The 11,534-nt window shown below is 27.2% G+C and overlaps 7 protein-coding genes across 7 annotated transcripts; 4 read left to right on the top strand and 3 right to left on the bottom strand.

Moving 5' to 3' along the window:
• Nucleotides 1-141: 141 nt before the first annotated feature.
• ENU1_155010 (hypothetical protein) lies at nucleotides 142-1,460 on the top strand (the record flags this gene model as incomplete). The annotated part of the gene is made up of 2 exons (XM_008860706.1): nucleotides 142-561; nucleotides 624-1,460. 2 exons carry the CDS (start codon nucleotides 142-144, stop codon nucleotides 1,458-1,460), a joined length of 1,257 nt encoding a protein of 418 aa, XP_008858928.1.
• Nucleotides 1,461-1,627: 167 nt separating this feature from the next.
• Nucleotides 1,628-2,005, top strand: ENU1_155000 (hypothetical protein; the record flags this gene model as incomplete). Its single annotated transcript, XM_008860705.1, has 1 exon — nucleotides 1,628-2,005. The coding sequence occupies one exon, from the start codon at nucleotides 1,628-1,630 to the stop codon at nucleotides 2,003-2,005; it is 378 nt and encodes a 125-aa protein (XP_008858927.1).
• A 28-nt stretch (nucleotides 2,006-2,033) lies between these two features.
• Nucleotides 2,034-3,029, bottom strand: ENU1_154990 (hypothetical protein; the record flags this gene model as incomplete). Its single annotated transcript, XM_008860704.1, has 1 exon — nucleotides 2,034-3,029. The coding sequence occupies one exon, from the start codon at nucleotides 3,027-3,029 to the stop codon at nucleotides 2,034-2,036; it is 996 nt and encodes a 331-aa protein (XP_008858926.1).
• A 66-nt stretch (nucleotides 3,030-3,095) lies between these two features.
• On the bottom strand, nucleotides 3,096-3,926 carry ENU1_154980 (proteasome regulatory subunit, putative; the record flags this gene model as incomplete). Its single annotated transcript, XM_008860703.1, has 1 exon — nucleotides 3,096-3,926. The coding sequence occupies one exon, from the start codon at nucleotides 3,924-3,926 to the stop codon at nucleotides 3,096-3,098; it is 831 nt and encodes a 276-aa protein (XP_008858925.1).
• A 182-nt stretch (nucleotides 3,927-4,108) lies between these two features.
• On the top strand, nucleotides 4,109-7,213 carry ENU1_154970 (DNA repair helicase, putative; the record flags this gene model as incomplete). The annotated part of the gene is made up of 1 exon (XM_008860702.1): nucleotides 4,109-7,213. One exon carries the CDS (start codon nucleotides 4,109-4,111, stop codon nucleotides 7,211-7,213), a length of 3,105 nt encoding a protein of 1,034 aa, XP_008858924.1.
• A 138-nt stretch (nucleotides 7,214-7,351) lies between these two features.
• Nucleotides 7,352-9,317, top strand: ENU1_154960 (hypothetical protein; the record flags this gene model as incomplete). The annotated part of the gene is made up of 2 exons (XM_008860701.1): nucleotides 7,352-7,477; nucleotides 7,530-9,317. 2 exons carry the CDS (start codon nucleotides 7,352-7,354, stop codon nucleotides 9,315-9,317), a joined length of 1,914 nt encoding a protein of 637 aa, XP_008858923.1.
• Nucleotides 9,318-9,400: 83 nt separating this feature from the next.
• ENU1_154950 (dolichol monophosphate mannose synthase, putative) lies at nucleotides 9,401-10,462 on the bottom strand (the record flags this gene model as incomplete). Its single annotated transcript, XM_008860700.1, has 1 exon — nucleotides 9,401-10,462. The coding sequence occupies one exon, from the start codon at nucleotides 10,460-10,462 to the stop codon at nucleotides 9,401-9,403; it is 1,062 nt and encodes a 353-aa protein (XP_008858922.1).
• Between the last annotated feature and the right edge of the window lie 1,072 nt (nucleotides 10,463-11,534).

Here is an 11,534-nt window from a genome sequence, read left to right as displayed (position 1 = left end):
TCATGAGATGACAATAGAATAAAAAGTAATAATATTTCAACAAAGATATTTTAAAGTTTGTGATGAAATAAAAAACAAAATAAAAAAAGCTAAAAATAGAGAAGAACAAAAAAAATAACTCAAAATACATTTTGTTAGAAAATGCATCAAACATACTCTATCAATTTTAAAAAGATATTTCAAAAAGAAATTAAAACAATCCCTAAAAAAGAAATCAAAAGAATTAATAACAAACAATATTCTAAACATCTTATTACTGATACTTTATCAATTAAATCAAGAGATCAACACTTTGCAATGGCTTCAATATCTACTTACCCAATTATTAATGGAGTAAAACAAGGAGAGCCTAATTGTGATAAGGCTGGAATTGTTAGATTTAGTAATGCAACATTCATTGCTTTAGCAGATGGTTGTGGATGGGGAGATAAACCTTCATTTGCAGCTAAATTAGCAGTAACAAGTTCATTAGAATTTGTTATATCAAATATAACAACAGTCAGCACTTTAAGAGAAATTGCTTCTTTGTTAGTCGAAACAATAGCAAATGCACATCAAATTGTTTGTTCTATTTTTATTCAAACTCTCAATATTTCAAAGACTTGAAAGAAATTCATTTATAGATCTGTTCGTCATATCCTAATAATAACGCACAAACAACCCTTCTTGTAGCATTATCTTGTACTTTAATAGATGAACAACAAGTCACTGTTGTTTTGTCTGTTGGTGATTGTAGACTGTTTCATTACTCTTTAAGAGAGTGTAAAGTAAAAAAAATAATAGGAACTGGTCATCATTCAATTGATGAAACTAAAGAATGTATTGCGGCTTTAGGAAATAATCAACTAGGAATAGACATTATTAATGGAAGTCAATTAGCAGTTTGTGAGTGTGAAGAGGGTGATTTAATATTTGCCCTTACTGATGGTATGTATGATAACTTTGACCCTACTATAATTAAAGAGAAAAAACCTTATGATCAATTAATGAATGAAATTCTTGGAATAAGAATTAAACGAAGTGCAAATTTAAATTCATTAGTTGAAGAATTATGTAGTTATACTATTGGAATAACTCAAACAGTACGTGAATTTCATCAAAATAATCCAACAAAAAGAAGACGAGATGGTTTACCAGGTAAATTAGACCATTCAACTATTATAGTATATTCAATTAATACACAAAACCTTGACATTGGATTAATTGATAAATATTCACCTGAATTATTTAAAACTTTAAAACCATTAGAAACCAAAAAACCTTTAGTTCATTCAATTAGTTTTGATGAACAAAATTCTCCATTAATGCCTTTCCATTCTGACTCTGTGAGGACTATTAAAAATTCATCTAAAATATCAATACATTCTGTTAGATTAAGTACTTTCTCTCCTCCAAGAACTGCATTAAATGATCATTATACTCCATGCTTAACACCTAGAATTTATAGAGACGTTGTATGAATTTTCTTTATTTTTTATTTTGTAATTTATGACTTCATTTTCTATTTTTGTTTTTTATTTTCTCATTTTCTTTTTGGCAACTACAAAATAGAACTTTTGTTAGTGTTTGTGGGTTTAAAATTACCTCGAAACCACTCGAAATCTCATTAAACAACTATTTTTATTTTATGAATTGTTTTCGACCTGTCAAAGTCCTAGTTAAAGGAAATCTCGTCATAGAAGTTGTTGATGAATCTGAATTAAACCATATCCCCACTCAAACTGAAACACCTAAAAAATTTAGTAAAGAGCTAAAAGAATTAAAAGACGATAATTACAAAGGGACTATAGAAACTAAACCAAAGAAAGTAAGTCTTGAAGAAAAAACAGACAAAAAATTCATTGAAGATGAAAAGAAATTTCCTAAAGTCCGAGTTACATTAGAAGCATTTGAAGAGTTACAAGACTTTAGAAAAAAATATAAGTGTAAGTCTTATTGTGAGGTAGTTAATAGACTATTAAATATTTATGACTCTGTACAAAAACAGAATGATATAAATGATTAAAAATGTAACTTAATGATGTTTTTCTTCTTTATAAAGTTATTTCTTTACAAATAATATTGTGAAGAGAATCACAATATCCACAAATATGATATATTCCCTTTGAACAATAAATAGAGCAAATCCCATCTACTAACATTGCACCAGAAATGAATTGGTTGTTAATTAAATTATTAACTTCATGAATAAGAACAAACTTTACTTGTGGATTAGAACAAAAAATAATAAGTTCTATTTCATTGTTTTTTTTCAATCTTTGATGAACAAAAATTTGATTTGGTGTAGAAATAGTTCTATTAATTCGTTCTATGATATGAAGTGATTTTAAATAACACGTGATTTTATAAAATGAGTCATATTGTTGTTCTAATATGTTTTTCTTTTTTAAGTTATCTTTTGTAATACTTGCTTTTTCTCTCTGTTGATATTCTTCAATAATTTTGTCTTTTTCTTTTAATTGATTGATCAAAAATAATTTACTCTGGTCTAAATTTATTAATTTTGTTAGTCTTAATATTTCTTGGTCTTTTAGGCTTATTGCTGTTTCAAATTGACTTTTTTCATCAGACATACTAATTAACTCTTCGTTTAGACGTTTTGTTTCTTCTTGAAAAAACTTAATCTTTTGAGAGTTTTCTTGTTCTTGTTTCATTAATACAACATAAGCATCACTAATCTTTTCATACTCTCCAATCACATGATTTTTTTCAACTTCAAGATCATGACTTTCTTTACATTTTTCAAGTAATCTTTTTCTAATGACTTGAATAAAACTAGAATTCTGGGATTGTCTTTTTTCATTAAATAAATGTTCCATAGCTCTAAGTTTGATAAGAAGCTCTTCATTCTGAAATAACAACTCATTGATTCTATTCTTCAGAATTATTATTTCATTACTAGGATTCTCAGTAAACATAATATTTTCTTTTTGGTCATCACTTTGAAAAGAAGCTAAGTTTTCTGTATCCAAAAGGAGTAATTTTTCATAACTGTTAATGTCTTGTTTAATTTCTTTTGTTTCCGTCATTGTGAGAATGACGCTTTTAAAGTTCTAAAAGAAAAAATAACAAAATTCAAAAAACCATAAATTGTATTATTCTAATTTCCGCTCTAATCGTTGTAATTTCTCAACAACAATATCTCCCTCTTTGACTAAATTCACATAAAGTTCATTTCTTTTGTCTTTATGTGCATTCATCACGATACCATTTACTTTATCTATTTGAGCAGCAAGACGTCCTTGTGAAATGAATGTCTCAAGCTCTTCTTCAATAAAGTCAGTAGTAACTCCAAATTCTTTAGCAAAAACATCTAAACGAACGGCTAAATATGATCTCATGATTTGTTTGTATGCTTTAATTCTCATTTCTTTACAAAACCAATCAACAGACTTTTTTAGAATATTGTCTTGCATCATTAGAACAACAACTTCTTTTAATTCTTTAATAAATGTAGTATAATCACTTTTATATAAGGCATTTCCCATATTAAGTAAACATTTAAATTCTCCTGATGCTCCAATAACATCTGAATTATCTAAAATTTCTTTTTTCATTCTGCCTCTTTCAAAAATTAAAATTCCAGTAACACCTGCAATAAACACAAACCTTTCAAATGTCATTAAAGTATTAACTGCAAATGTACCAATTGATCCTACTAATAGTTCTGAGGCTTTTGCATAATCTCGATTAAATGTAACAAGATATAATCCTTCATAAACTCTTCTTTTATTTCTTCTATCCCAATCTCCACCTTTTTCAATAAGTATATTAGTTTCTTGAAGTAAACGTTCTGTTTCTTCTTTATTTTGCTCATTAAATGCTTTTTCTAATTCAACAAATAGTTTGTCAATTTTAGTTCCAATGGATAACTTTGTTTCATCTTCTTCATTAACTTCTGGTTTTGTGGTGTTTTCTACTTCCATCTCTTTCTCTTTCTTTGAAGTTTTTAATTTTAATTTTTCTTTTTTAGATTATTTTGTTATAAATAACATAAAATAATAAAAATAACTGATATTTTTAAATTACGAATAGTATAATTATGTAATAAAAAAAAGAAAAATGAAATGAAATAACAAAAACCTCAATAATTGGAAATTCTATTTGAATGAGTATTGATAATGATGATACAAAAAAACCAATCAATGAAGAAGATATATTTAATACAATCACCTCATCATACCAACCTGCTTTAACAAGTACTAAAGTTGATCCAAGAAAAAGTCTTGATACTTTTGCTGATGAAAAACAAGCAACTCAGTTACCTTTGATTAAAGAGTTAAACAAAGCACTTCATACTACCACCAGTAAAAATGTTGAACATCTTATTTATGATAAAACATTACCATCATTGGTACAAAGTTTTCCATATCAACCACCATACCAACCTCAAATAGAAATGATGAATTCAATCCAACAAGCAGTAAAAGAAGGAAAACATTTATTAATGGAAAGTCCAACAGGAACAGGAAAAACATTAGTGTTATTGCATTCAACATTAACTTTTCCAGATATGAGAGTTGTTTATGCTTCAAGAACCCATAATCAATTAGCTCAAGTTGTGAATGAAACAAAGAAAATTGGAAATATAAAAGGAATTGTATTAGCTTCTAGAGACTTGTACTGTATTTATAATCCAATTAAAACATGTGATGATAAGAATTATTGGTGCACAGCAAAACCGAATCTATTATTAAAATTAAAACATATTAACCCATGTCCTTATAGGCCATTTGGAGATGATGGAAAAGTATTACCTCATGTTGTTATGGCATGTCAAGCAGTTTATAAAGAATTAAATGGAATTATTAAACCACAAGAAGAACTTGTCAAAGTATGTCAGAAGCATAACTTATGCCCTTATTATTATGCAAGATGGGCAACAGTAAGAAGTAAATTAATACTATGTCCATATAATTTTGTTACTAGTGTTAGTATTCGTCATTCATCTGATATTTTTCTTATTGACCAGAATAGTGCTCATCAACGTGAGTTTGTTTTAGTTATGGATGAAGCACATAATGTAGAAGATGCATTTATGGATTCGTTAACATTTAACTTTACTGAATCGTTATTGAATCAAACTATTGAAACAATTAAATTTCATAAAAAGAGAGTCAAACAAATTCCAGAAAATTTTCTTACGATTTCTCTTCTCACAGAACTTATTTCCACTATAGAAAGTTTTTCTATTTGGATGAAAAATAGATCGTTGCCATATAAAGATTCTGAACACTATCTGTATGGGGTATTTGAAGACCAAGCATTTTTACCTTTTGTTGAACGATCACCACCTTCTTCAAGACTCCTAGAAGCAATTTCTGAGTATATCAAAGTAGTAGATGACTTAGATGATTTAGATATTTTTACACGAGAGCCTCATGCAATAAGATATATTAATTCTTTTACTACTCAATACATAGAAATGATTCTTTTTTATATCCAAGTATTTAGAACACCTACATTGACTAAATTTTTTAAAATTGTTGTAACTGACCATAATGGTTTAAGAGAAATGTTGTTTAGATGTCTTTCTCCATCTTTGCCAATGTCGTTGTTACAAATGGTGGTTAGATCAGTTATCTTTGCTTCAGGAACATTAAGCCCAATGAAAGCTATGGCACAAGAATTAGACATAAAAGAGCATGTATATAAAGACTTCATTATTTCTCCTGGTTATCGGATGCTTTCAACAGAACACGTAGTGCCTCCAAGTCGTGTGTTTGGAAGAATAATTATTTCAAGTTCACTTGGAAAGTCGTTTATTTTTACTAAAAAAACGAGTCAAGACAATGAAATGATAGAACAAGCTGGAGATACAATGTTCAGAGTTTTAAGTAAAAGCCGTGGGGGTGCATTAGTTTTTTTTTCTAGTTATAATATGTTAAATCGAATAGTAGAATTATGGAAACAACATGGAATATATACACAACTAAATAAACTTAAAGCAATTTTTATTGAGTCAAAAGATAAAAATGAATTTAAAAAGGATTTCAAAGAATACCAAATACAATCAAAAAAAGGTGCTGTATTTTTAGGTGTGTTTAGAGGAAAATTAAGTGAAGGAATTGATTTTGGAGATGATATGGCAAGGCTTGTTATTGTTGTTGGTATTCCTTATCCATCGTTAGGAGATATTAATGTTAATTTAAAGAGAGAATATAATAATCATGAAAACCTTAAAAATTCTGATTGTCTTAGTGGAAGTGAATGGTATTCAATTCAAGCATTAAGGGCAGTTAATCAAGCTGTAGGTAGAGTAATTAGACATATTAATGATTATGGAGCATTTTTATTATTTGATAAACGATATTCAACAAATTCAGTGAAAGAAATGTTATCTGGGTGGATGAAAAAATCACTTGTAGTTGCAGACAAAAACTGGGAGCAAGATTTACAGGATTTTTTTGCTCAATTTAGTCAATTCCCAATCATTAAACATGAACCTCAACAAGTACAAGACATTAAAAAAGAATCAGTTATAAAATGTAGAACTAAAAGTGAAGAATTAAATAAAGAGAACCAAGTAGTTGAAAGTAAAATGTCAAGTGGTAAATTTATTCATATCCCTACTAGAAAAGCTTCTCGTAATATGAGTCAACAATATTCAATTCCTCAATTTAGAACTACTGCACCAACTCAAACTAATAATAACTCGACTAAAGATGTGTTTGCTAGTCAAATGATTCTTCAAAATAAGCCTGATGCTGTTATTGTAAGAACATTTAGTATTAAAACAAACTCAAAACTTATTGGAGATAATCATATTGTTGATGCTATTCCTCCTCAACGCATGAGTTTAGAGCCAATAGAAAGTCAACCAAATTATAAAAGAATTTTGGATATTCCTCAAGACTTAGACCCTGTTGATGCAATGGTAATGACACCTGCATTTACTAAAAAACAAGAACACCAACCTCATCAAGAAATCACTGAACAACCTCCTAATGAAATTCAGTTGAGAAGAATGTCAATAGAAACTGAGAGTCTTTTGCACTCGTTAAATCTTAATGAAGAAGATAGTCAGTCTTTTGTTAAAAGAACTAACACTCCACCATTATGTTATAAAAGAAGAATGTCAGAAATAATTTCTGTTGATGAAGAGCAACCAAAACAAGTTATAACAATTACATCCAGTGAATCAAGTATTCAATTCTTTGATCCAAATGATGAGCCTGAAATTGTTGAAATTAAGAAAGAATCTTCTGACTAATTATTTGTGTTATATATTACATTATATTTTTATAAAACAAATAAAAGAAAAAAATCATTTTTTTGAGAAAATCAAAAATATAACATTATGTTACTAAATTTAACGATAAAACTTATAAAACTTAAAATTCAATTAATAATGGAAATACCTGAACGAGCTATTGAATATATGAAAGAAGCAATTAATTCTATTGATGTCGTTTTACTGAGAGAGTTATGTAGGGAATTTGGAATACCAGAAACATTGAGATTAGAAATATGGAAAGTTTGCCATTATACAATTATTAAAAAAAAAACAAAAAGAAGTTACACAGTAGTTATTCCTTCAGCCAAAGAAAGAAATTGTTGAAGAAAAAATAACTAGCAATTATGTTTCAAAATGGATTGTTGAGGATAATGAGATATTAATTGAAGAAACAAATAAAATTGCTAGTGCAATTCATCCAATTGGAACACAACCTTTCTTTAATTGTATTGTTGATGTTGCTGCTGTTGTTAGTAAGATATTTCAACAAGAAAGTATTGAAATGAGATGTGGGATAACAAAGTCAATAATATATAAGTTTCATCCATTTTATAAACATCTTTATCCTACTATTATTACAGGTCTACAAAATTTGATTCATATATTATTATTGTATCATGATCCTATTCTTTCAATTCATCTTGACACTAATAGAATAGAACCTACTGAATATACTAATGCCTTTGCATTTAATTTATGTATAAATATGTGTGATTCAATTGATATAATATCAAAAATGTGGGATGAATTCATTACATTTCCTGATACTACATTATATATTTATTGTGTTGTTGGCTACTTAATTTATTTAAGGAAAAGGATTTTAGATGCTAAAGACCACCAAGGTGTATTAAATGTTATTAATCAACCATTAAAAATTAATGACATAAAAACTATTATTGCATATTCTAAAGCGATTCGTCTTTCAACAGCATCATCATTTAATCGTATTCTTCTTGGCATAATGAATAATAGTGAGTCATATCAAAAAATCTTTTCTAAATCATTAACATCATCATTATTCTTAACTCCATTGGTTAATGACATCATTAATGATAAATTTAATCGACAATTTCCTTATTTATTTATTGATTGTAGAAGACAAGAATCTTTTGACCTTGGTACTATTGCAGCTGCAATTAATTTAGATTATAGTAAAAGACAAGATGATCGTAGTTATCTTGAAAACCTTTTCAAAAATGAATTGTCTATTCTGACTCAATCAAATTCAACGTTTCATGTTGTTTTATTTGGAGATGATGATACTGTAGATGGGAATCCTGACATTGGTGAGTTAAGTATGATTGGTTTAGATTTTGCTAAAAGAGGAGTTAAGAGAGTGAGTATCATGCAAGAAGGATTTTTAAAATATCACAAAAATGCATTAGCTAATATGAAAGGATTCCAATTGATGAATCACGAAACAGAAACATGTCCTTTATGTACTACAGGAAAACCATTAAATTTTGGATTATTAGAAGGTACTAAAAAATTAAAACAAAGTATTACACAAAGTACTGTAGAAAAAACACAACAACTAACACATGGATTAATCGGATTTTTATATGGAAATAATACAAAGAAGGAAGATCAACAACCAACTTCTCAAAATCAAAATACAACAAATGAAGAAATAAAACAAACACCACCAACACAAGTTGAGGATAAAGAACAATTAACTTCAAAGAATGAAGAAGTAAATGAAAATATGAAAGATGAAAATAATATTAATACTGAAGAAAATATTGATGATAATAGTGAAGAAGAAGACGATAACTATTTAAAAGAACTTATAGAAGAATCATCAAAATATAATTCTTATTTAAATATAGGAGGAAAACAAACGATTTGGAAGCCTGTAACTATAGTATTAACTACAATTTCTATTTTAATTGTTGAAATTCATAACAATAAAATTACACTCCTTGATGATATTAGTTATGAAACTATCTCTAAAGTTGTTATGAAAAAGGCTGATCCTGAACGATTTACTATTGTTCATTCAGGAGGAAAATGTACTATTCGTATTCCAGAGTATTATCAAAAATTTATTGAAGAAATATCAAAATTACAAGGATAAACATTAAAAAAAAAATTATTAAACTAATTCTTCTAATTTAAAGTATTTCAATTAAATAACTTCTTCTGTTTTTTTTTTATTGATTATGCAAACACAATCAATTTTGATCCAATGAAGTTTATAATTGTAACAGTACCAATGACAACAAAGAGAAGCATTTGAATGTATGGGAATTCATCTGGAACATAGGTTCTTCCAAGTTTAAATAACAAACTTCGAATAATAAATGCAACACATGAAACAACTCCAAACTTTATGAATTGTTTCTTTTTTTGGTTTGCATCTACTTGTTGTGGGAATGTCCAAAGTGAATTTAAGAAGAAATTATTACACAACGCAGCAATAAATGAAAGGGTTTGTGCAAATCCACCAGGAAGTCCAATACTAACAAGAAGAGTGAATATAAGAATATCAATAATAGTTCCTAATCCTCCAACAACAATAAACTTAAGAAGTGGACATGTTCCTGGATAACAAAACAATGAAAACAAATGAAGAAGATAATTAGTCATAACTCCTCCAGTTAATTTGGACTCTCCATGTACACGAGTAGTAAAGATAATTGGTACTTCAACTACATTCTTTGCACCTGTTTTAACAAGAACTTCAAGGAGAATTTTATATCCTTTTGCCTCTAGTTTACTTCTTTTAAGTATTGATGATTTAACTGCAAAGAAACCACTCATTGGATCTGACACGGATGTAAATGGTCGTGCAAGAAGAGCTGCACCCCATGAAATTACTCTTCTATGAAAAGCCCAATTTTCAATTCCACCTCCTGGACAATGTCTTGATCCAACAGCTACTTCTGCACCATTCTTTATTGCTTCATATAATTTTGGTACAACAGAAACTGGGTGTTGAAGGTCTGCATCCATTACCAACACAACATTTCCTTTAGCAATTCCAAATCCTTCAATAACTGCTGGAGACAATCCACGATTTTCAGTACGAATAACAACATTACATTTATGTCCTTCAGATTTAAGTCTTTGGACTTTTTCTCCAGTTTTATCTGGGGAATTATCATCCATAACTAAAATATCGAAATTAATATCTTTCAAAGTATCTTCAAGTTGTATAATGAGTTGTTCAATATTTTCAGCTTCATTGTATGTTGGGACAATAATGGTAAGATCAGTCATAAAAAGATAAGTAAATGTTAATAAGTTCTAATCTTCTTTTTATTTCTTTTTTTCGAAGTTTCAATTCATATTTCTTATTTTTAAATAACAAAATAATAAATTTTATTTCTATTTGTATTAGTTGTATAATTTTTAATTTGAAATTATTTTTATTATTTTATGACATATGGAAGTAAGAATATAAGCAGTACTGATAGTAATGGTAATATACAGTGTTTTTTATTGTATTATTGTTTAAACAAAAAATAAATCATTATAAAATTATATAACTAAATAAATATCATAGTTATTGAATAATTTTAGAAATGAGAATAAATTAAATAAGCATTTTATTCATTTTATGAATTATTTTTCTTTTCATTTGATTTTATTATCTTATTGTTTTACTTTTTTTATTTACAAATACTATTTTATTCAATACATTTCAGTTTTGTGATAGTTGGATATGATTTATTGTTTCTGCTAAAATAATTTAGTATAATATTTGATATTTGTTTATATTTCTAGAAGTAGTTCTAATAAATTCATTATTTCTTTTGTAACTTGTTTATCAGTTGAAAAAAATATTGCTTTTATTACAACTATTTGACTATGCCAAATAAATTATTTGTTTTGGATTATATCCAATCATAATTAAATAGCTGACATAGATATTCATAAGTTAGCTGATGACAAAATAATTTAACATCTAGAATGTTTTATATTATCAATAATATTAGTACACTTTATGTTATTATTTAGTATTAGTTGAAAATAACACTATACCAGAAGAAATAAGAAATAGTACATAAGTAATTAATAATAAATAATATAAATGTCTATGAACAGAAATAGTAAATAAAGTAAGTAAAGAAAAATAAATGAAATGAGAAATAAATTACAGAAATAATTCGTAATAAAACAAGAGGCAATCATAGTAATAAATGATACAAATGACTGTCATTGGTATTATACAAATGACAGATATTATTTCTGTATAGTGGATGGACATTAGATGAAATATAATAAATGGAAATAGAAATAAGAAAAGCATTTTAATTCAAATCCTTATATTTTAAACTATTAACAAGAT

The sequence above is a fragment of the Entamoeba nuttalli genome (genome assembly GCF_000257125.1).
Source record: "Entamoeba nuttalli P19 unplaced genomic scaffold asmbl_6475, whole genome shotgun sequence".
Classification (NCBI taxonomy): domain Eukaryota; phylum Evosea; order Mastigamoebida; family Endamoebidae; genus Entamoeba; species Entamoeba nuttalli.
The sequence above is the reverse complement of the archived record's forward strand: the minus strand, read 5'-3'. Positions and strand labels throughout refer to the sequence as shown.